Genomic DNA, 24,287 nt, shown 5'->3' on the forward strand with positions numbered 1-24,287 from the left:
CAAAATGGCTGACAGGGATCTGCAAGAACGAATTTTAAAGTTTTTAAATTCAAAATCTAAGAAGAAGGAAGCTGCTGCGAAAATTATTCAAGCTCTCAGAGTACCAAAAAAGTCTCTTAACAATCAGCTGTACAAATTACTACGTGAAGGACGTGTTGTCAAATGTGAAGAATCCCCGCCAGTTTGGGCTCTGCCTGGGAGTGGGGCTGTCTCTTCATTGCCAGTCGCAACACGACGTTCTAGGCGTGCTTCTGGGGATATTATCTCAAACAAAAAGGTTCTTTAACATATTGTATTTATAATGGGGGACATTAGTGAATAACCTCCCCTGAGTACTCCCTATAAATAGATAGGTCCTAAGCAATTGGATTACTCGGACTTTATCGCCTATTTCTTTGTAGCAAACTGAATTAATTAGGGCTAATTATTATCATTTGTAATATTCAGATTAAATATTGCGATAAGATGTAGAATCTGTTGACATAAATGAAACATTTTTTTCTTATTGTTTACATATTTGTTGATGCATGTGGAAATAATTGATTAAAACATATCAACCTGTCTTACATAAAACTCAACGATAAAACCAAAGGATTCCAAATATTTGGACCTACTTACATTTTGGTTAACCTTGGTTTTTATCAAGGGAAGATAATCCAATATTGTCCCTCATTCCATATCATATATGTTAGATAACACGTCACTTCGGACCATTGACATTTCGAACCCGACATCTGGACACTTTGGACCATTGATATAAGGCAATTAAAAACTTGATTTTTTTACATATCTATCGTCACTCGGGGCTGAATTGATTAATACATGTATAATGGTGTGAAGGGTCTATCTATCTTCCATTAATGTCAAATCCAAGCAAGGGTTTGACATTAAAGCAGCACGCCTCCAGATTCCTGTTAATGTTCATGAAAATTTTGAAAATGTATTCAAAAGTAAATATTGTAAAGCTGACAGAGAAAATAATATGCACATTTCAAACGGCACTAACAACCAATTTAAATTACAAAAAAGCGGTCAAAATATGCAAAATAAACCCTTACTGCGTTAGTAACGCATTAGAAATATGGTGAAAATTACTGAAAAATTGGCCATCAATCGCAAATAACATGGAAATTATTACCATTATATTAACCAATTCAGACCTGAGTGATGTTAGATGTTGATTTTTTCAAACATTTCAGGGTGTTATTTTGGTCGATTTGATGACCAATATTGGGTCAAAAAATTGAATAAGTAAAATTATTGTCATTTTTGTGTCGCCTTTACAGAGTAGTTGCGACATATAGGGATCACTTCTCCGTCTACTATCTGTCCGTCTGTCAGACCCTCACAAAACTTGTCCCGACTACTCCTCAAACTACTGACTCGTGCAATTTCATCCAAACAGGAATGATCAGTACCAATTTGAGATGTGCATATCGTCAGCATTTTCTAGTTCAATAATTTTAAACAGAGTTATGGCCTTTTGATAATTTAATTTTAATTTTTGAAGTTTGTCCGGACAACTCCTCTTATACCACTTATAAATGCAATTTTTCAATGAAACTTTACAGGATTGATATGTAGCTCAAGTCCTTGACATATTGCATAGGTTTTCCGGTTGAATGATTTTTGGCCCAGTTACGGCACTTGAATGAAAAGGGTGTTGATCAAGTTTGTCTGTAATACTCCCCATTATACCACTAATGCAATTTCCATGAAACTGTACATGATTGATTGGTAGGTTAAGTGCTTGTGCATAATACACACGTTTTGAATGATTTTTTACCTGAGTTATTGCCCTTGAATAAAAAAGGTGAGTTTAAGGATCGTTGAATGTCCATCGTCCATCCACACTTGTTCGTTAACACTCTAGCGGTCACATTTTTGCCTCAATCATCATCAAACTTTGTCAGGATGCTTATCTAGTAGGGGTGCCATCGATTCAATCGATATCGGTGTATCAACGATCTTTGTTATCCGATTCGATATCGATTCCATTTTTGAAATATCGGATATCGAATGCACATATATTTTTAGCTAAAGAAACTTCAGCAAACAGGTTTTATAGAACTAGTTTCAGCGAACAGGTTTTATAGAACTGGTAGATCTGTTTACTGTCGCAAAACGTCAAAATAAAAGCGACATATAAATTTCTAAAATGAAAACGGAAATCAATGCCAAAGTTACCTCCCAGTGTCTCTAACAAATGCTGCCTAATTTCGTTGTAATCTCGATCGTATGCTAAGTGGATGTCAAGACCCCTCAATTCAGATTTTAAAAAAGGAAAATGCCAAGAAAAAATTGTCAGTGTTTATTTGTAAAAATTATGAGTACAAATGTTAAACTTTAATAATTATTCAGGTTCTAAACACTATAATTTGCCAATTAAACCCGGCTTAATTGGAACAGCAAGGACGGGATTTAGCACGATGAGCAACTACGTAAAAGCAACAACAACAACTAAAGTAAAATGGAAAAGGCTTTAAACTTTATAGTTACTAGTCATTAGTTTTCATTTATAGCTATACAATAAAAAAAAGAAACAAATTGTTCAGTTTTCATAGTTTATCTTTTTTGCATTTGTCTAAATACAACTGCTTTGTCAGTGTCATTAGGAAATATTTAAAAAGACTTGAAAGCTAAAATTTATCCTGGCAATCAATATATCGCTGTATCGCCGATAATTCATTACCGATATATCGATACAAAAATCCTTATCGATGACACCTCTATTATCTAGTTGATAGCTCAGATGAGTTCGAACATGGGTCATCTTGGATGAAAAACTAGGTCACAGGAGCTAAAAATAGAAATACCTTGTTAACACTCTAGAGGTCACATTTTTGCCTCAATCATCATCAAACTTTGTCAGGATGCTTGTCTAGGTGATAGCTCGGATAAGTTTGAACATGGGTCATCTCGAATGAACAACTAGATCACCGGAGCTAAAATAGGAAAATCTTGTTAACACTCTAGCGGTTACATTTTTGACTCAATCATCATCAAACTTGGTCAAGATGCTTGTCTAGGTGATAGCTCGAATGAGTTCGAACATGTGTCATCTCTGATGAAAAACTAGGTCACAGGAGCTAAAAATAGAAAAATCTTGTTAACACTCTAGTGGCTACTGTTTTGATCCAAATATCCTGTAAATTGGTCTGAAAGTTTGTTTTGATGATTTCTAGGTCAAGTTCGAATATGGGTCACCTGGGTAAAAAACTAGGTCACACTGCTCAAATATGGATAATCCTTGTTAACACTCTAGTGGTCACATTTTTGACTCAATTATCATCAAACTTGGTCAGGATGCTTGTCTAGGTAATTGCTCCGATGAGTTTGATGGGTCAGGTGAGCGATCAAGGGCCATCATGGCCCTCTTGTTTTGTGTTGCCAGCTAACCAGAGGTTTGTCTGGAATACCTCTCAGAAACTGCTGGTGCAATTTCATTAAAACTTTAGGGGAATGATCAATACCATGTCTAGTTGTGCATCTCTTCAAAATTTTTGCTTCATTGATTTTTGTTACAGTTTTGACCTCTTCATAATTTTAATTTTGAAATTTGTCTGAACTACTTCTGTTATACCACTAACGCAATTTCAATGAAACTTTTCAGATCTGATCTTTACTCAAATTATTGTGCACATTACCCAGGTTTTTAGGTTGAATGATTTTTTGCTGAGATATGGCTAACATGAGGCTGCACATGTCATCACTGATGACCCTTGTGTTACATTTAACTGCACTGTGCCATAGAAAATTATAATCTTGTACTTCAAATAGAAATATGTTCCTATGTTCCTATGAGTGAAATATATAATGAGTATGGATACCCAAATATTTGATTTCTTTGTATTATATCACCAGACACTAGCCTAAAAAGCTTGTGGTTTTCTTGCCCTAAATTCTTTGACTGTTATACAGTTAACACAAACAAGTATGGGTTCAGATGTCAAACTTTCCAGTTAGTCATAAGCTTTCAAGATGGCAGCAGCTGTGACCCCATCCCAGTATCTTATAGTGTCTCCATGGCTCAGTCGTTCAACACCCCTCTTATTTCTTGTGTGTATAAATGACCTACCACATAACATCAATTTCATGGTTCTCCTGATTGCAGACGATACTGCAATATGCATTTAAAATACTTTGACATCTGAAATAAGTTCCCTGAGGCCTTTGAAATGACATACAGTCGACTCTCGTTATCTCAAAGTCATCGGGACCCTCAAAAATATTGAGATAACAAAATATCAAGATAAACTTATAAGTGTTTTACCCAGTCAAAAACTGATTTTTACTTGTTTTTTCAAATTATTATTAGCTTCCGACATTTTCCCACAATGTTGTGAAACAATATTGCAATGTTAAAGGAACTCCACTGGGATTTATAAGCCTAAACATGACATTTTAATTTTTCACATATATTATAAATATGAGCACTTTAAACAGAAATATAAATAAAATATAACTAAGAAATATACAAGAAATACATTGAAAATCATATGTTTGTGCTATTCTCAGTTTGATTAGAGTCAATTTTGGGTCATTTTTCACTATTATAATAATTATTCTGGAAAAAACGGAGCGAGCTAATGATCTGAAATTTTGCACATAAGTTATTAGTATAGATCTACATCAAATGGAGTAATAATCTGAAAAAATTATTTCCAGTCCTGTCATGTCAAAAAACCTCAGTGGAGTCTCTTTAAAGTCATAATGAATTAAATACCGTGTTAGAATATTTTTACATTACGGAAAATTCACTCATTTTAGACATGTTGATAAATAGCTAATTAGATTAACTAACAGCTCGACTTGTTACAAACATAATTATCATTGTGACACGCGCTAATGAGTGATTAACGTCTGCTTTGTGTTTTTCACACCTTTGGGAAACGGACGAAAAGTCGAGATAAACAAAAGATAATAGTGTGAAAATAACTGTTGGTGCTAAAATATAACATCAAGATACTGAAACTATCGAAAGAAAAAATATCGAGATAACAAATATATTCATTATAGATATAGAGGAAAGAAAATTGGGACTTTCAAAATTTCATCAAGATAACGAAATATGGAGAAAAGCGATGTTGAGATAACGATAGCTGACTGTAAATCATTTAGAAAATTGTGGTTGGAGTAGGACATTGGTTGAAAAGAAATTTTGTTTGAAAAGAAGCGTAGATATCTTTTTCTAAAAACCACTGTAAAATTTCTCATTGTAAAATTTAAATTATACCAATTATTTGTAAACCTTCTCCGCTGTTTCAATTGTTTTGTACATTTATGCTTTAGACTGTCTTGTCTTGCCATTTATAATGCAAAGTATATCCTCATGGGCTTTATGGCCTTATGGAATATTGTAATTAAACTTATCTTCAAACTTATTTTAGTAAATGAAAAATTTTTCAAAGAAGTGCAATCTGTTAGATTAAGCTGAACTATGGTCAGACCTCTAGGGCAACTAACATACTCCACTCATACTCCACTCCCTTAATCTCTGCTGACTTGAACTTGTATATAGTCTAATATAGAATTGAGCTGCGTCATGACAAAACCAACATAATGGGTTTGCGACCAGCATGGATCCAGACCAGCCTGCGCATGCACACAGTCTGATCAGGATCCATGCTTTTCGCTTACAGACCCTATAACAAGTAAAGAAATGGATGCGTAGGCTGGTCTGGATCCATGCTGGTCGCAAACCCATTATGTTAGTTTTGTCATGACTCGGCTCAGATGATCTGTTATCCTTTCTACATTAAGCATCTGTTCTGTACAAGTCATCTTATCTCAATTTTGGTAAGAACTGTTGCAGGGTCGTTTTTTGTGTTTTTTTCAGTGGGGGCAGGAGTGTATCATTACAAATTTATATATTACATTGGGCATTTTTAGCATTTTAGTCATTTGAGAACCTCTATTTCTACATTCAAAGAAATCACAGCTGATGAGGTTTTATTGGAAATATTAGAAGAATGAAAGGGTTTGTGAATGTTATATTCATTTTGTTACTCTTAAATCTCTAAAAAATTTGAGAATGTATAATAATGAGTTATATTGTTAATTTTAGCAGAAAGACGATGCAGATCTAAAATATAAGATACTAGAGTATCTAAATGGAAGATCTAAGCCAAGCAAATCTCTTGAAATTGCTAAGGGAACTGGTCGCTCACGAGCAAGTGAGGTTAACACCACTCTATATGGTATGTTAAAAGAGGGATTGATAAAGAAGATTTCAGAGAAACCACCAACATGGGCCTTGGTCACAGAAGTGAAACCTCAGTATAGTCAAGGTAGTTATTTTACTGTAATATACCAATCAGGGTGATTTATTGAGATCTTTCTGGTGTCAGTTATTCACCTGTGACCATTATAAAGATTTAGGATTAGCTGTCAACATAGACAGATACTCTGTTATCAACATTTCATTTATTATCTCAAAAACAATTAGACGATCTTCTAAAAGTTCAAATGAATAAAATGAGGTAAAAATTGTGAGATAAAATTATTTGCTAAAGCAAGAAAACATACTTTATTAAAAGCTGTCAGTCACTTTTTTCATGTTAAGAATATTTATTTTTAAATGTATTCAGATTTCAAATGGTTGTCTTTTCCATTATAGCATAGAAATTTCTGCAAATATTTTCTGTTTCACTTTCAATGACATGGTCACATGCATGTTATGTGATGGGAAAAATATTGGATATTCAAAAAATTGCTTTCATAGTACATGTATAACACAAAAATATATATAATGTATTAATATTATCATTGATTTTTGTTATAGTTTAGGCTTTCTTTTCTGAGTCCAGTATTTAATTAGTCAAGCGTACTTCTCTTACAGCTCTTATTTTTGGTAAGACTAATCTATTGAAAGGTTTAATTTTGTGAACAATAAAAGGGCTACCGTTATGTCCACTATCTTTTGTATATATTTTCATGTATTTAATGTAATTAGAAGTTAAAATATATATATTATCAGACAGGAGGCAATATTTCAGGTGTAGCTTAAATCTGAGATTTTCCTCATGATATAATTACAGGTGCAGAAGGCATTGGATTTGGTGCTTCAGCAGAGAATAACCAGTCTGGTAACTATTTCTCTCAAGGTCAAGGTATCCCAGAATTTCAGGAAAGAGAACTCTTCAAGACAGAGCCTCTTTTTGGATCTGAGACATTTTCAGGATGCGCACATTTGAAAGAAGAAAATGAAGCTGGCTGTAGTAATATAAAGAATGAACAAAGTGAAGGTTTTTTTCCTGCCGAAGATGATATGGATGTTTCATCACAAGGATCAAGTGAAATTAATGAAAGGTATGAAGACAATAACATTTCTGAAGGGACTGGTAACTATGGTGATCTTGATGATGATGCTGTTGAATGTGATGGAGATACATTTGACAAACAAGAGCAAGATGCTGAACAAAGAATGGATATGTTGAATTTTGATGGAAAATTGTCGGCCATTAAAACAGAGAATTCTGGAGGAATGATTGGGTGTACAGGTAATTCTGGAACTGGTCTAGTTAATGAAAATGTTTGTGCAAAGAAACATGCTTGGAATGTTGTAAGAAACCAGAATGATGAAAGTCTTGAAGATGATCATGAGTATGATAGTATAAAGAAACCAAAGACATTTAGGGATGTGTTTAATCTAGATGATCCAATATCTGAGGATTCAAATAATTCTTTCAAAAGTGGACAAGATATTGACAGTGAACTTCCATCAGAACATGATGTTACTGCAAGTCAAGCTGTTAAATCATTAACATCATGTAAGAGTGAATCCAGCATCTCTGAATATACAGAAAACCAAGACACACCAAAACTATCTGCAAGTTCTTCTGAAGTAGATACACCAGTGCAGAAGAATGTTCAGGGTTCATGGAGTACTCCCCAAATACTTGATATTGCCCTTGATTTAAGTGAGATCTCGGGTTCACCTGTAGTTCAGGCATCTCAAGATAGTAAGTCAGATGATCTTAATGATTCACCGGAACAGGAAACTATGGTAAATACTGAACATGATTTAGAAGCAAAGGATGAGATAAGTCAAGTAGAGATGGATGAGGATACTTTTGGAGATCAATTGACGGATGATGTTCAAAATGATATGAAATCTGATGATCTTGATATGGAGGACTGTGATAAAGTTTTAAAAGTTCTTCAAGAACTAAAAGCTATTGCCCAATTTGTTCTAAAAAGAAAAACAGATATTCCTCCTGAACACTTAGATGAAGTTTTGCAAAAATGCTTATCATTGAAGTATGTGTCAGGCAGTTCAAAATTGTGGAAAATAACAGATGAAGGTGTTACTTACATTAGTAAGAAAACAGGGAAAAATAATATTCAAAAGAAATTTGAGCAGAATATTCAGACAGAAAAGAAACTTAAACCTAATTTTAAAGGCCCACCACCATCACCAATGGCACTTTTAAATAAAGAAGGGGCTGATTTAAGTGGAAATAATGGGGTTGGAAATGACTTGAGACAAAATATAAGACCATCTTGTGAGACATTAACTTCTCATAGTCCCAACTCTTTGTTCAAGCCACCTCCAGTTAGAAATGGCAATTCTTCAACCCGTACTGAAAACAGTGGCCCTCAGTCCCTCATGTCCATTAAGTTTGATTCTAATCCATTAGATAGGTCAGATAAGAGAAATTTGTCGAACCAAGGACCATTTAGTCAGGAAATACCTCAACCTTTGATGTCTCTTCAATTTGAACCAAATTTGATAAATACAACAAAACTGATTCCCTCACAGAAACAGGAAAGTGACAAGTCAAGTTACATGGAAATTAATTTTCAAACTGCTTGCAAACCACAGTTGACTTTATCACAAACTTCTATGAGAACAACTCCAGTTACTCAAGAACTTACTAAACGTGATATACCAGATAAATATGCAGACTATCCAAATCGTTCAGCAAGTATGCAATGCCTTAAAACTAAGACACAGTCTCAATCTTCCGACAGGTCAAGTAGTAGTAGAAACCAAAGTAAAAGTGCATTTAATAAAGGTCCGCCACCTTCACCATTAGATATTTTATCTAAGAGTTTGAAAAAGACAGAAATTTCACCTCCAAGTAGTTTTAAGGATAAGATATCTGTAAGTCAGTCAAGTGGACTATTTTCTACAACGTCTTATACTATGTCAAACAAAACTTTAACTCAACCTATAGAGAATAAGTCTATGTTTTCATTAGGACAGTTTGCCTCTCAAAGTCGTAGCTCAGACAGTAAAATTGAACATTCTGTTAACCAGTCTAGTCTCATGCAGACTGGTTCTTTGTTTGGGAGTGAAAATAGACAGACTGTGTTCAAAAAATCAGATCAGATGATGTTGCAGTCTTCTACACAAAGTTTAGAAGGTAAACCAAAATCTAAAGGACCACCACCCCCACCAGCTGTGAAATTAGGGCTACAGTTGCCTCAGTCCACACCCGCACTTGTACCAAAACAAGCCCAAAATTTCCCAAAACCAAATCTTGGTCTTGTGCTCAATACTGAAAGTTTTAATGCTTTAAACAAGAATCCAGTTAGTGCTCTGATGGAATATGCCCAGTCACGAAAAATGGTTGCTACAGTTGAAGTTTTAAACAGGAAGGGATCTTCACATAAGCCAACGTAAGAATAATATTACATTTGTATGTACAATGTTGTTTATTTTTATTGACACCCAATAATCTTAATACACCATATAGTCTGTTAACTTTACATAAATATTATCTCTACTTTAAAAATGTAAAACTTTTCTAAGATTGCTTATATTTCACATGTCAATAATATATACCAGTGATTGTAGAGAGATTATATTTAACATTATTTTCCACAATTCTATCCTAAAATGCATGTTTTAAATCTTTATAAAGCTATGATTAGACTGATATCTATAAAAACATTTAGAAATTATCTTTAATTTTGATTTAAAGAACAAAAGATTATGAGGTCATTGTTACAGGAAAGTAACTTAAAGGGTACTAAAGACGAAAGACCTCAGAAAAGTCAATGACTAAAATTTTATTTCTGCTTGACCTAAATCCAAGTCTCATTTGCTTAGCCTAATAGGATAGAGCTTGTTTCTATCTTGGTTAGACCCAAACTAAAGGTGGGGAGGGGGCATCCGTGGCCAAGTGGTTAAGGTCGTTGACTTCAAACCACATGCCCCTCACCGCTGTGGGTTCGAATCCTGACAGGGACTATGGATTCTTTCAAGTGAGGAAGCTATCCAACAAGCTTACGGAACGTCCGTGGTTCTACTCAGGTGCCCGTTCTTCTTGAAATAATGCACGGAAGGGCACCTGAGGTCATCCTCCACCAATAAAGCTGGAACGTTGCGATATGACCTATACTGTGTCGGTGTGACGTAAAACCCAAACAAACAAACAAAGGTGGGGAGCCCATGGCAGAGTGGTTAAGGTCTTCAAACCACTTGCCCCTCACCACTGTAGGTTTGAATTCCACTATGTACTTTAGATCTTTTCATGTGTGGAAGCTATCCAACAAGCTCACGTAATGTAGGTGGTTCTACTGAGGTGCCCGTTTATGTACTTAATATTACACTGAGAGGCACTTTAGGTCTTCCTCCACCACTGAAGCTGGAAAGCTGCCATATATCCTCTGTTATTTTGGTGTGATGTAAAACCCAACAGAAAAAGAAACCCAAAGGTTTCTTGACATTGGATAATGTAACAGATTCCAGCAATTTATTCAGTTTACATATTTTATTTTCTAATAATATGGTTTATCTCTAGATATTTCTCTTGTTAAACTTTATACTTTGAGTGTTTGTCATTGACAGTTTTGAGATGGCAGCATTTGTAGGGAAGCGTAAGTTCCCATCAGTCACCTGCCATAACAAGAAAGATGGGAGAAAAGAAGCGTGTGATATTGCTATGAGGCAACTGGTAGCAGAGGGACAGTTCCAGGCAGAAAATGCAGCATCTAATGCAGTAATAACTGCATGTTTTGATTATTATCCTAAATTAATACATTTAATGAATTACAATTTTAAATAATGTAAACATAACACAGGATGTCTTTGGAATAAACTTGTCAGGACAAACTCGGAAGTCCTCTTACTTTTATTAGCTATTTTTAGTGGAGGTTCACACCTTGCAATTATGAAATGGTAGATCTTAAACCTACATATTTCCTGCATATCAGACAGGATTCACAACTGTTTACACTGGTACAAGAAAATACTGTAACCCCCTGTGTAAAACAAGTGGGGTGCTGTAAATAATGTCATTGCCATAGTCAATCAAGTGCTTCAGACGAATTTATTTCGCTGTTATGAATGAATTAATAAATTCAAAATATGCTATAAGAAAAAAGAGCTAAATGAAAAAAGTAGTTTTCATAATTTCTTCCAAAATATGTTTAAAACATAATATGCAAGAAAAAAAATCAAACACAGGCTGTTGTCATAGACAAAAATATTTAGCTCTTGCATAACTTTAAATTGTTAAATGGAAACTCGGCTGAGTCTCGTTATGTCTGTAAACAATTACACTTTAGCTGGATATTCCAGTCTATATCGGAAGGTGCTATAAGATGCTTATAGTTTTTCAAATTTAGTTTGTACAAAAATTATATTTATTTATGTGTATATTTCAGGGCTCTATCCCTCCAGTGCCTGCTGCCAATATGACACATTTTGACACAGTTGCTGCGCTCACTCACCGTGGGTTCACTGCCCTTGTATCCCAGATTACCGCTGAATCTTTTGCTGGACGTAAAGTTATAGCTGGACTAGTTATGAAAAGATCAGCAGACGATGTTGGTGTCTTAGTCAGTCTAGGAACAGGTGTGTATTTAAATTTGACTTGTGAATTGTGAAATGTATTTGAACTATTTTCAACATATGGTGTTAATGGTTTAAAAACAATCAAGTTTGGAAAAATGTCAAAAACTGGATGATACAGGTTTGGCAAAAAATTTCAATTATTACCTTATAATAGGAAACACTTCAAGAGATCATGGCAAGGTGACATTTTGAAGGTGATCTCTTCAAATAAAACGAAAGGAATAAAGAAATATACCAACATAAGGTTATTATACATTTAGTGCACAACTGAATTCTATTTGACGTGTATGTTGCTTATAAACCTAAATTGGATGAGATGCTGAGTCCAATATGGGTTTTGCAGCTGTGTACGAGTCCAAAAGTATCAGTACTCAGTAGGATGCTAAACAGTTTATAATGAACTCTTATTTCACACCACTAATTCTTAAGGAAATTTATATTAAATAAAAGAAAACCTCAAAATCAACAGTGTTTTGAATTATATTAAAGAACAATTACTTCAAGTACAATATGGATTTGATATAGGGCATTTGGACTCAGAAAATAAAAATAAGGTTACATATGGAACAATCTGGATTTGATAATTTTGACTTGAGATATTAAAATGAGGCTAGATGGTGTACACTCAATATCAATTTTTAACAGCTTTTCTAGAATTCTTGAAGTGAATACAAAGAATTTAATTCAAACATCAGAACTTGCAGAATGCTGGAAGTTCATTGATGTGAAATAAAAAGAATTATAGAAATCAGTAATGTATTTATGATATAATTACAGTAGAACTTCGGTAAGTCGAAGTTCAAGGGACTTACGTAAAAAGTTCGACACATCGGGACTTCGACTCATATATAGGTCCGAATTTTGCGACAAAATTTCGCCATGACACAACGTTTACAAATGACATTACAAATGGCGTTACAAAGAAAAGGGGCGATAAGTAAATCATCTTATAGTACGTACCAGATACAATACTGTTTCGTGCGTGTTTAAAACAGAACAAGAATATTTTTTTTAACAAAATTTATTTATTTATTCATTCATTTATTTTGTATATAATGTTACAGGTAACAGGTGTATCACAGGGCAACAATTGAGTCTCCAAGGTAACACAGTGAATGACTCGCATGCTGAGATCATAACTAGGCGTGGATTTTTGAGGTAATTTAACTTTGTTAATGTTTATTATATATATATCAAATTCAATTTGGATGAAAATGCTGCTATCTCACCTTGGCAAAAGCATTAATGTCACATTTGTTGAAGGTTATAGATGTATTGCTATATCTCATTAACTATTAAAGGTATCCATTGAAACTTCAAAGATGTCCTTTGGATCCAAACTAAATCATAAAATTAAAGTAAAGTAGGTAACTTTTCAGGAGGTATAACTCTGGCCTGGAATTTTAGTGAATTACACCCTTTTGAACTTTGAAATGCCCTTGTTTATATTTTACATGCATGCAAGTTCTTTTACAAGAACAATTGAAAATATTCACTTGAAACTTCTCAAAAGTCATCAGAATCATAACTGTTCAAGATCATAACACCAGAATGAATTTATAATGTAAAACACCCTTTGTTGAACCTGAAAACTTTCCAATGTAAAGGTTGGTTTTGTATTCATGCTTTGTTTCACCCACCAACTTGTATGAAAGGCCTTCAAGGTCATAATTTTAGGCCATCTACCAAGACTCATAACTATCAGTAATTAATTTAGATGGTAAAGTTTAAAATAACCTTACAAGATCATCAATCTCTGAGAACAGTGGATACTTTTCATAATTTTGGCTATTATCTTGGACGCCATCTTAGATTTCTCTGTTCGCCACCATTTATGCCAATTTATGCCAGCAGATTTGGAAACTACAAACATTTGTGAACAATTTTTGTATTTAAAAAATGGGTCCGGATAGCACTTATAAATAGGTTAGTTTTTTCGTAATTGTCACCCTACCATGTCTGTCTGTCAGTTTTAATTGCATACTGGCACATGATATGTAGTGAAGGAAAAACAAAAGTGAGAAAGTTGCAGCAGTTGTACGCAAGATTTTGTTTTGTATAATTAAAACCATTGTAATATTCTTTTGAATAAAAATGGTAAGAACCATATGTTGCTTGCACAAAACTTTTAATGTTTTAGGATGAATGTGCTTATTTACATTTATTGACACTTCTTTGTCTAGATGACTGATATGGTTTTATTTGTTGTTCAGGTTTTTGTATAAACGGCTTATGGAGTTTGACCCTAATAGACCCCATCCGATGCTGGAGAAATCTCCCAGGGGTAAATTACAAATAAGACCAAATATATCCTTCCATCTGTACATCTCTACAGCACCTTGTGGTGATGGAGCTTTATTTTCACCAAGGTAAGTTTTGTTTAATCTAAACACATTTCAGCTTCATTGTTCTGAAAACTTGTAACTAAACTTATTTGGACCTCTCTTTAGTCGACTACTTGGATTTTTAAGTACAAGTGTCATATGAAATTATTGGACTTTAGGACTTTCAAGTCCACTTCCTGGTGTTGAATGCGGAAACATGGTTGTAACACCATTTGGACTGGAACCCAATACCCCTGTTGTTAAGATGGTCAATGTTAATACATTCATTGTGAGAACACATCTCTCTCTCTCTCCCTGTCTCTAGACCCACCGGCCCACTGCGACTTTTCAAAAAGAATAAGAGACATAAAAAGCTAAATGTATGAATAAGTCTTTCTTCAGAAAAAACATAAAAAACTCAAACTTACATTCACAAAAAAGAGAAATTAATGTGTTTACTGTTATTTTCTTGTTATATCTGCAGGGATGTTGAGTCAGCTAAAGCGCCGTTAGATACCCGTATACGACCCCCACATGAACCTACATTCTCTAGCAATGTACAGGGACTACTGAGAACTAAAGTTGAAGGAGGTATGATATTTGTAACATTACTGTATTGAATGATAACTTAACAAAACATTCTGACAATTCGTAAATTCTTACCAACATGACTGATTTGAATCTAAAAAACTGAAGGACAATACGTAAAATTTTACATTCATTACTGATTTGAATCTACAAACTTAGGGAGAAGAATTCAATAAGACTTGTTATTCGTTTTCATCCTTTTCAGTTTGTAAAAATATTTGTTTGTTGATTATTTGTATGTACATTATATGTACTATTCAGAATAAATATGTTTAAACCAATTTACAAACTGTAATATGTTGGTTGATCAATGAACTAACTGATGTAAAAAAAAACAACATACATTTCAATGGTGCAAATTCCATTGTATACCACATTTGAGATGAAAAACTTATTCACTTTACTTGGAAGTTAAGTATTTTACTTCAAATCTGGTGAAATGTTACTTTATACTATATTTCTAACTGTATGTTTGGATTTTCATTGTAGGTGAGGGCACAATTCCTGTAGAGCCAGGGTTCAAAGTTCAAACATTTGATGGTATACAGAGGGGTGAAAGGTTACGAACAATGTCCTGTACAGATAAAGTTTGTAGGTGGAATGTTGTGGGTTTGCAAGGGGCATTACTAAGTCATTTCCTGGAACCTATATATTTGGATTCTCTCACTTTAGGTATTGTTTACCTTTTATAGCCAACTAGAGCTGTTAATAGACAGAATTAGTAGTTATTATTATTTTTTTTTTTTATTGATTATCAATACATTTTAAAAAAAAATCAAATGTTGACTTGTCAAAAAAATGTATAAAATTCATAAAAACTCAATCAAAATATTAATGTAATTAGGTGCTGTGTCAAAAAATTATGCTGCTGTTACTGTATTGTCATAATTCCTAGCAGTGATGACAAAGGATAGTGAGAAAAAAACATTTAGAAGGCAATTATTGAACATTAAATACAGATGAATAATACTAGATATATTGATGTACATGTAGGGTGGATATTTGTAATTATCCCCCGCCGATGGAATCGGGAGGGGGATATAGTTTTGGCGTTGTTCCGTCCGTCCGAATTTCGTTTCCGGACTAGTTCTCTGCAACTACTGGCTGGAATTCAACGAAACTTTATGGGAATCAACAATATCAAGAGGAGATGCGCATATCGCTAGCTTGTTCCGGTCCGACCCTTTAACTCAGAGTTATGGCCCTTGATTAGTTATGTACCTGTATGCATATAGAGTAAAAATCATTTCCGGAGTAGTTCTCTGCAACTACTGGCTGGAATTCAACAAAACTTTATGGGAATCATCAATATCAAGAGGAGATGCGCATATCGTCGGCTTGTTCCGGTCAGACACTTTAACTCAGAGTTATGGCCCTTGATTAGTTATGTAGTATGCAAATAGAGTAAAAATTGTTTCCGCACTACTTCTCTGCAACTACTGGCTGGAATTCAACAAAACTTTATGGGAACCTTCAATATTAACGGGAGATGCGCATATCATCGGCTTGTTCCGGTCAGACACTTTAACTCAGAGTTATGGCCCTTGATTAGTTATGCAGTATGCATATGGAGTAAAAATCTTTTCCGCGCTACTTCTCTGCAACTACTGGCTGGAATTCAACGAAACTTTATGGGAACCTTCAATACCAAGAGGAGATGTGCATATCGTCGGCTTGTTCCGGTCAGACACTTTAACTCAGAGTTATGGCCCTTGATTAGTTATGCAATATGCATATGGAGTAAAAATCGTTTCCGGAGTAGTTCTCTGCAACTACTGGCTGGAATTCAACGAAACTTTATGGGAATCATCAATATCAAGAGGAGATGCGCATATCGTCGGCTTGTTCCGGTCAGACCCTTTAACTCAGATTTATGGACCTTGATTAGTTATGTAGTATGCATACATCTCATTGGCATTTCCAGATTTTACTTTTTAACTCGAAGTTATGGCTCTGTTATTGCCCTGAATATTTATCAAGTTCAAAGAATATTACTGTTTATGCCATGATTAATATATAAATAAAGCCTTATGTCTTCAGTTGTTGTGTTAATAACAACCAGTACTCGGCGGGGGATATAAATTCAACGAATTTGCTTGTTTGGACTGAATCAATGACAGCTTTATAGACAACAAGTAATTTTTAGGTGATTTCCATAGCCAAATGGTGATAGCCACTTACAGGGAAACACTTTTGCCTCTATTCACTGCTAGTTTGGTTCTGCTATGGACTTCGAATTGTTTCATTTGATGAAGCTCTCTGGAACTTATGGAAGGTTAGTGGTTCTACTCAGGTGCCTATTTCTGTCTGAAATAATGCTTAGAGGGGCAACTGAGGTATTCTTCATTTAGAAAAACTGAAATGTTTTAAGGAATCTGGAATCAAGGATCAAAGTATGTTATGAGAATCATAAAATGACTATTTAAAAACATATAAACTGTTTGTCTGTGGTACATTTGAATTTAAAAACAGTGCCCTATAAAAGGAAGACTTGAATGGAAAATTTGATAATATTTTCTTGATTTTACATTGCAGTTTAAACTATTTTTAGAATTTAGAAATACAGATGTAATAAGCAGCATACTAGTATATGCAATTTGTATTAAAGAGTTTTTTTTCCCATGGAAGAGTAATCTGCCTTGGATACTCTTAAAAAATGTCTGTTATGTTGTCAATATAACAGTAAGTTACAATAATTCATAAATAAGTCATATTTTTGCCACTGATTGAAAAGGTGAAAATAACACACAACAGTACAAAAGCTATACATTTTGGACTAAAAGGGCAAAAAAATGTTGCCAAGGAAAAATTCTAAAGTATTATACAACTCGGTTTATATCAATGAATATAACACTCAATAAACTTGATGTATTTGTCAGTTAGTATGAAATTTATAAATAGTCTATTGTGAATATGGAATATTTACCGGTAAGTAAATATGTTAATGTGAATATGGAATATTTACCGGTAAAATCCTCCTTTTCGCTACATGCTTAACCTTTTGCTATGTTTTTGTTGTAACAGGTTTATTATATGATCATGGACATTTATGTCGGGCGGTGTGTTGTAGAGTGGGCCGTGGTAACAGGGATGTAAACAGTGAGCTACCGCCAGGTTTCAAGCTGAATCACCCATGGTTAGGCAGAGTGACTGCGTGTGATCCTCCTAGAGAAGTACAGAAAACTAAAGCTCTCAGTATAAATTGGTGTTTTGGAGACAATGCACCGGAAGTCACTGATGGTACACAGGGACTTTGTTTCACTAGGTTTGTAACTATAATAATATCTTCATGCATGCTAGCTAGTATCTTAAATAATGAACAAAAGGGCATTTGAGGTTTCCCTCCACCAGTAAACATTGAAAGATGAAAAAAAAAATGAAAAACAAGAAAACCAAACTTTACCTGCATCTATAATGAAGTGTTGAGCATAATTATTGCTTTTCAATTTTTGTTACAAGAAATTTCTATAATAGAACATAAACACTTACAAATCAGCTGTTGTGCAGTCATCTCAAAATTGAGATTATTATAACCTGTTTTAGTAAATTCACCTAAGTCCTTGTAAAGGTAGTGTTTATGCCCCAACTTAGGAGGGAGGGTACATAAAGATTTGCACTTGTCCATCCTCATGCTGTGTTGCTGACACACTGTCCATAGACTAGGGGCTATGGACACATTTCTAGTTTTCCTTTATTTCCAGTTGCTTTTAGGTTAGCAGGGTTAAATGTGATTGAAAAGGTGAATTATAAGGAATTCAAAGTTTGTGTTGTTAAATGTAAACCAAATAATTGTTAAATTTAGTTTTTTGTAATGAATTTTTTTTTTCAAATACAAACTACATTTATGTTTTTATTTCAGCATAGAGAAGGGTTTTTTCTCACGTTGTTCCAAGCATAATTTATTCACAAGTTTCAAGTCATTATGTGAGAAGTTTGGTCGGCAAGATTTACTCTCTGTAAACTCTTATAACGAGGCTAAGATGGCAGCACAAGATTTTGTGTCGGCAAAAGAGACAATGTTGAGACGATTTAAAGAGAATGGATTTGGTAAATGGGTTTCTAAACCAGTGGAGGAAGAAATGTTTGGATATGATGAAAAGAATTGATATGATGGTAAAAAGCTATGGACAAATGTTCTTGGAAATCTATAGACTTACAAACAGTTATTTTTTTAACCATCCAAAGCAATATATTTTTTTACTAAAATGTTGCAATGCTGTACAAGTCATTAGAAAAGAAAAGCTTGCTATGAATCACATTTTATATTTAAATGCTGCAGTGTTACATGGCATGTTTGCAAATACATGTATAGATTGATTTCAAAAGTATTACAGTGATAACAAGTTTTATTGTCCTTTGAAACACATTTTTGTTGAATAAGTAATTAATCATGAATGACAAATCTTTACAGGTAGAAATTTTATAGGTTATCTATGAATAATGTTTGAAAATATGTAGCTGTAAGCTTTCCAGTTTTTAAAATTGATTAATACATACACTAGTAAGTCTGCCAAAATGAAAACAGGATAAATACGGAGCTTAGCGTGGTGGAGTTCTCTCAGCATTTAGGGGCATTGAGCAAGCTGAACTGTATTATTATAGCCTAATAAATATTACAGAATTTAATATATGTAAATAGATATAAGTGCAATAATTATTTTGTTAAGGCAAGTTCTAGGTTGTCAGTACAAGTTTTATATTGTTCAGAAATTATTTGATAATGCATATTAATTCATGTATATATTACTTTGTTGCTGTTTTTGTTATGTTGTGGGTTTTGAGAAACTAAAATTCTTCTTACAGTAGTTGGTTTTTTTGTGTTTTGCTCTCGTGCAGGCACTAAGTGCTCAAAGGTGCGTTTAAGTGATATCATGATGTCTATTATCACATTATCCACAATTTCTATAAACAATATATCCCTTTAACCCATTACCCCATGAGCATTTTGTGAAAAATGGCTGTTTTCATTGAAAAGTGTCCTGTTTCAAGTTCAACTTGCTATGAAACTATAAAAACTGCTTCAATACTAATCAAACTTTGCACAAATGTTGACTGGACCATTGCCTTTCACGGCTTTGTAACAACATGCTTAGTCTGAAATTTCCTGTTACCATGGCAACTAGGGGACATCTCAAAATTGCCAAAAATCACTATTTTGCGTTGATTTTTTCCATCAAAATTGATTTCAAAGTGCTGCCACTTCTCAATGGATTGAGATAGAGTCAAAGGCTTTTCAGTATTGGTTACACGTTACCTTATGATTGACCTGGGGCCATTTTTAGCCTCCCACAAGTCCAAAATTTTCTTGAAAAAGTGGTCAATTTTTTAAACAACATTTCTCAAACAAAAACAAGTGTTTGGGGGCCTAAATAAGGCATTTTTTCACCAGTTGAGAACGCAAAAAGGGGGGGGGGTGAAAAAGGCGTAGAAAGGCGTATATATCTGGTAATGGGTTAACACTGCTAGATTTAAACCAAACTTCACTTGAATGCTCCTTAGAGTTACATAAACGCCTCCAGTCTAATACCAAAATAGGTATAGTAGCTGTTGTAGGTCACTAAGTTTACACAGAGTAAAACGTATGTAAACCTTTTCTTCGACTACATCTTCAAGAGCTTAGATATTTGGCACCAAAGTTAGCCTTGCCTTGTAGACTTCTACCAAAGTTACATAATTCATGCCTTGTTAAAAAACAACAACAAAAATTCATGTCTTGTTAAAAAACAACAGGACATGTCCCAGATTGGCTTATTTTACAATAGCTTTTATACGAAATAGCTAACAACAGAGCTTAGATATTTGGCATGTTGCATCACCTTGTCGTCCTCTACAAAAGTTGCATAAATCATGGCCTCTGTTCAATATTAGTCACTTAATTTACATAGACCTTTGTAGGGAAAATACATTTTAAATTTAATTCTCTGAAACTACATGTCCTAGAGCATTGCCTGTTGCACTTCTACAAAAGTGAGGACTAAGAGTATATGAAATATGTCTCAGGGCTCAAAAATGGCCCTGACCTGGGTACACTGTACATAATACTTAAATTTACTTGCAAGGAAAACAAACTTTCAAAAACTTGTAAAATCTTTTCTTTACAAAATGCAACTTTCAAATTTAGATATTTGGTGTGTAGCACCACTTTCTTGCACTACAAATGTTACATAATTCATGCTCCTAAAGTCAAAATTGGCGAAATGGTCACTTATTTTACATAGCCGTTTAAAGGGAAATACATTTAAATCTTTTTATGTAAACTACATGGCCTTTACCTTAGATACTTTGCATGAAGCATTGCCTAGTGACTTCTACATACTCGTATAAATCATGGCACAATGCTATAAATGTCCTCACCTGATTGTGACTCAATAACTTTCTGCATTACAGAAATTATGACATTTTCTAGCAATGGAACTTAGATGAGCAATCAAGGGTTGTCACGGCTCTCTTGTTTGTATGAACGTGTGTTTTGTTGTTATTGTTGTTGTTGTTACACATGTTCAGAGGGTAATCCTAATTGTAGAAGATTAAATATTTCCAGGACAAATGTTATGCATAATGAAATATTCCACTTGTTAAAAAAATTTCAGTTATCATCAGTGTTTGCTTTCATAAATCATTTTAGTGTGTTTTAGCACTCCATTATATAATCTGTATACCTTACCCCAACTAAATAATTGGATAAGATGTACAATGTATATGTCTCTTATACTTATTAATGAGATATAAATTTTCACCAGTGAGATATTTTTGTATCACTCATCACTTATTGTCAAAACTTATTGTCAATCAAAAAGCATGAAATAAATTTGATTTTTTTTTGTGTGTTTAACCTTGCTTCATAGTGTGGTTCTAAAGTGTCACCAATTTTTAAATACCAGGCCGAAATTGCCTTTCAATTATTCTAAAAAAAGGAACATTTAATAACTTAAAAGTAAACATACACGGTTCCATTATCTCAATTTAGAAGTATGCTGTATAGTACATGTAGTAGATAACATAACTGTAACAATGGTTTGATTGGAGTGGTTTTGAATATAGCTTTAACAGCAAGCTTTTTATATTCCGTTATTTAATTTCTATTTAGCCCAAAGTGTTCAAACTTCAAAAGGATGATTGTCCATATTGGGTAGAAGACCCCTATTGATTTTGGGGTCACAAGGTCAAAGTTCAAGGTCACTATTACCTCAAAACTGAAAACAGTTTCCAGAGCATAACTTATGTTCCATTTGGCCCACAATGTTCAAACTTTATAGGAGGATTGCTATTTGAAGGAGGTAATACTTTATTTAATTTATGTAATGTTTTACAAATGCTTCATCCTTACTCAAAAAAAAAGCATTTTCGGGCATATAATGCTCCGCCTAGCGGTGCTCTTGTTTGAAGTATGTATTCTACCCAGATGCCGAGACAATGCATTTAAGGGGCATTTAAGCTTGACTGGTAGAAGCAAAGTAACTATACTATGACTAAATGTGCGAGTGTGAATGTGTAATTAAATTGCATCCCTCGCCCTCTTGAATAAAACTGATTTATTTATTGTTTTCATGACTCAGATTAGAAAGTTTAACTTATTTGTTGTGACTTGGATATTTTATTTTTATGAAGGAACACAATGTTCTATGTATATATTTGTTTTTGACATAAATCAGTTTAAGTAATGGGAAAAATGTTTGTTAATATTATTATTATTGTATTTTGTTTAAAACATGTTTGAATGTGAATTTTTATCATTTTAACTGATTTGGGCATAGAAAATGCTAAGAATATTGTAAATGTTAAACTATAAACAATAAAAAGATCTCAAATAACCTGCTCTATTTATCTATGTTGTCTGGTGAAAGTGAAGCTGACGTTACAGACCTCCAACAAATTTATCCGACAGGAAGATGGATTCATCAAGCTTGAAACCGTTTTAAGCTAGGGATCTTGAAGACTTGTTCTCAGTATCAAGTTTATGTAGAGAGGGTAAATTGGTATACTGACATAAGTAATGAGGCATATGTAATAAATTTGTAGTGAAATAGACATGGTAGTTTCTGTAGTAATGATTATAGCCTCATTGTAGGATATGCCTCTTGGTGCAGTGTAGTATTGATGATATGAAGAAGTTAGTCTATTGCTGCTCTTGCCACTCATTGCTGTGTGCTCAATCTCAACAGGGAATTGGGGCCCTTGGTTCCATTTATGAGTAGAAACTATCCAGCAATGGTACAGAAGGGTAGAAGGTGTTTATTGTCTGTTTGACTAAAAACAATAACAAATTTATTTGTCAATTTACTCAATATAGAGATCTAACTGTAAGCTTCACCAACTTGTTACACCAATGTAAAGTTTGACAACCCAGCATGTCTCTACAGACTGATCAGCTCTCAAATTTCATTATTTTGTTATTTATACCAAATAAGTTCCAAAGTCAGTGACCAACAGTACGTAATGTTGGAACTTCATTATAAATACATATTTGCATTTTTAGACAAACAAAATAGAAAATACAACAAACAAATCTCACATTTACATAAATATATTTTAACATGGCAAAATTGCACAGACCCTTGACAAAATACAAAAAAAAACAATGATGATGATGTTGTTACAGTATTCACAGATAATGACTGTGTTTCCATGGAGACAAATTTACCATCATATCAGCATACTTACTTATCACAGGATATGAAATATTTCTAATTTGGGGAAAAAGAAATTAGAAAAATTCAACCTTTGCAGTAATGTTGCCATTAAAATACAGCAAATGAACATAGACATTTTGTAAAGCCAAACTTTGCTGAGTTTTAAATTTAGGCAAGTAATTTAGGCTTGTTCAGTGCAGAAAATGGTTTGTAATTTTCATTTAACAGACTGACAAATAATTAATACCATAACAAAATTCAGAGAAAGGAAAATGAATAAAATCAACTACAACATTTTTGTGGCTTTTCTGAAGTAGATTCAGTATGGGGTAAGCTAGATGTAATGGTAAACCTGTCTGCAGGGAAAATCTACTAATATCTGTACACTAATGACTGTATTGTGAATCTCTGAATAAAAGATTCTAGATATTATATGTTAACTTCCATAAAATATATGTTAACTTAGATAAATAAACCTGCATAATTTATTCTGTAATCTGATGACTTCGAGAATATAGAAATATACTTGTATGAATTCAACACATACAATCACTAGATTATGTTTCGAGTCCTGTTAATGGAATGTTGTTTTTGTTTTTCTTGTCATAAAATGATGATGCTATTATGTTAAACCATTTACAATGCTGAAATGGCTTCTATACAAGTGTAATGAGAAGAAAATATAACATGGTAAGGGAAGTAACTCTGTCACGTATATATAAGTATATATAGAAGAAAAAAAGGCACATTCTATATAAGAAGTTATATGACTATAATGTAAAAACTATAAATAGTAAAAGGTTATACCATTACAGGTAGATTATATGCAGTAAATAAAATATAAAGAATGTAATAGAATAAAATATATCTATAATATAAAGATTAAGCCAGCATTTTAAAAAAAGCACATAAAATAAGATCAAAAATGTTTGAGTT

General features: G+C 33.6%; 1 protein-coding gene across 2 annotated transcripts; it reads left to right on the top strand.

Annotated features, from left to right (window-relative positions):
- The first annotated feature begins 4 nt into the window (after positions 1–4).
- On the top strand, positions 5–19,783 carry LOC132719290 (uncharacterized). Of its 2 annotated transcripts, none has more exons than XM_060703045.1 (11): positions 5–277; positions 6,068–6,290; positions 7,041–9,627; positions 10,802–10,952; positions 11,620–11,809; positions 12,874–12,967; positions 14,023–14,178; positions 14,618–14,724; positions 15,211–15,393; positions 17,746–17,986; positions 18,581–19,783. In XM_060703045.1, exons 1-11 carry the CDS (start codon positions 5–7, stop codon positions 18,825–18,827), a joined length of 4,452 nt encoding a protein of 1,483 aa, XP_060559028.1. In that variant the 3' UTR covers positions 18,828–19,783. The 2 variants fall into 2 exon arrangements, with proteins under 2 accessions (XP_060559028.1, XP_060559029.1); XM_060703046.1 differs by having other exon boundaries at positions 6,071–6,290.
- Positions 19,784–24,287: the final 4,504 nt, after the last annotated feature.

Source organism: Ruditapes philippinarum, unplaced genomic scaffold (assembly GCF_026571515.1).
Source record: "Ruditapes philippinarum isolate M1 unplaced genomic scaffold, ASM2657151v2 ctg1306_1_1_1_1, whole genome shotgun sequence".
Classification (NCBI taxonomy): Eukaryota; Metazoa; Mollusca; class Bivalvia; order Venerida; family Veneridae; genus Ruditapes; species Ruditapes philippinarum.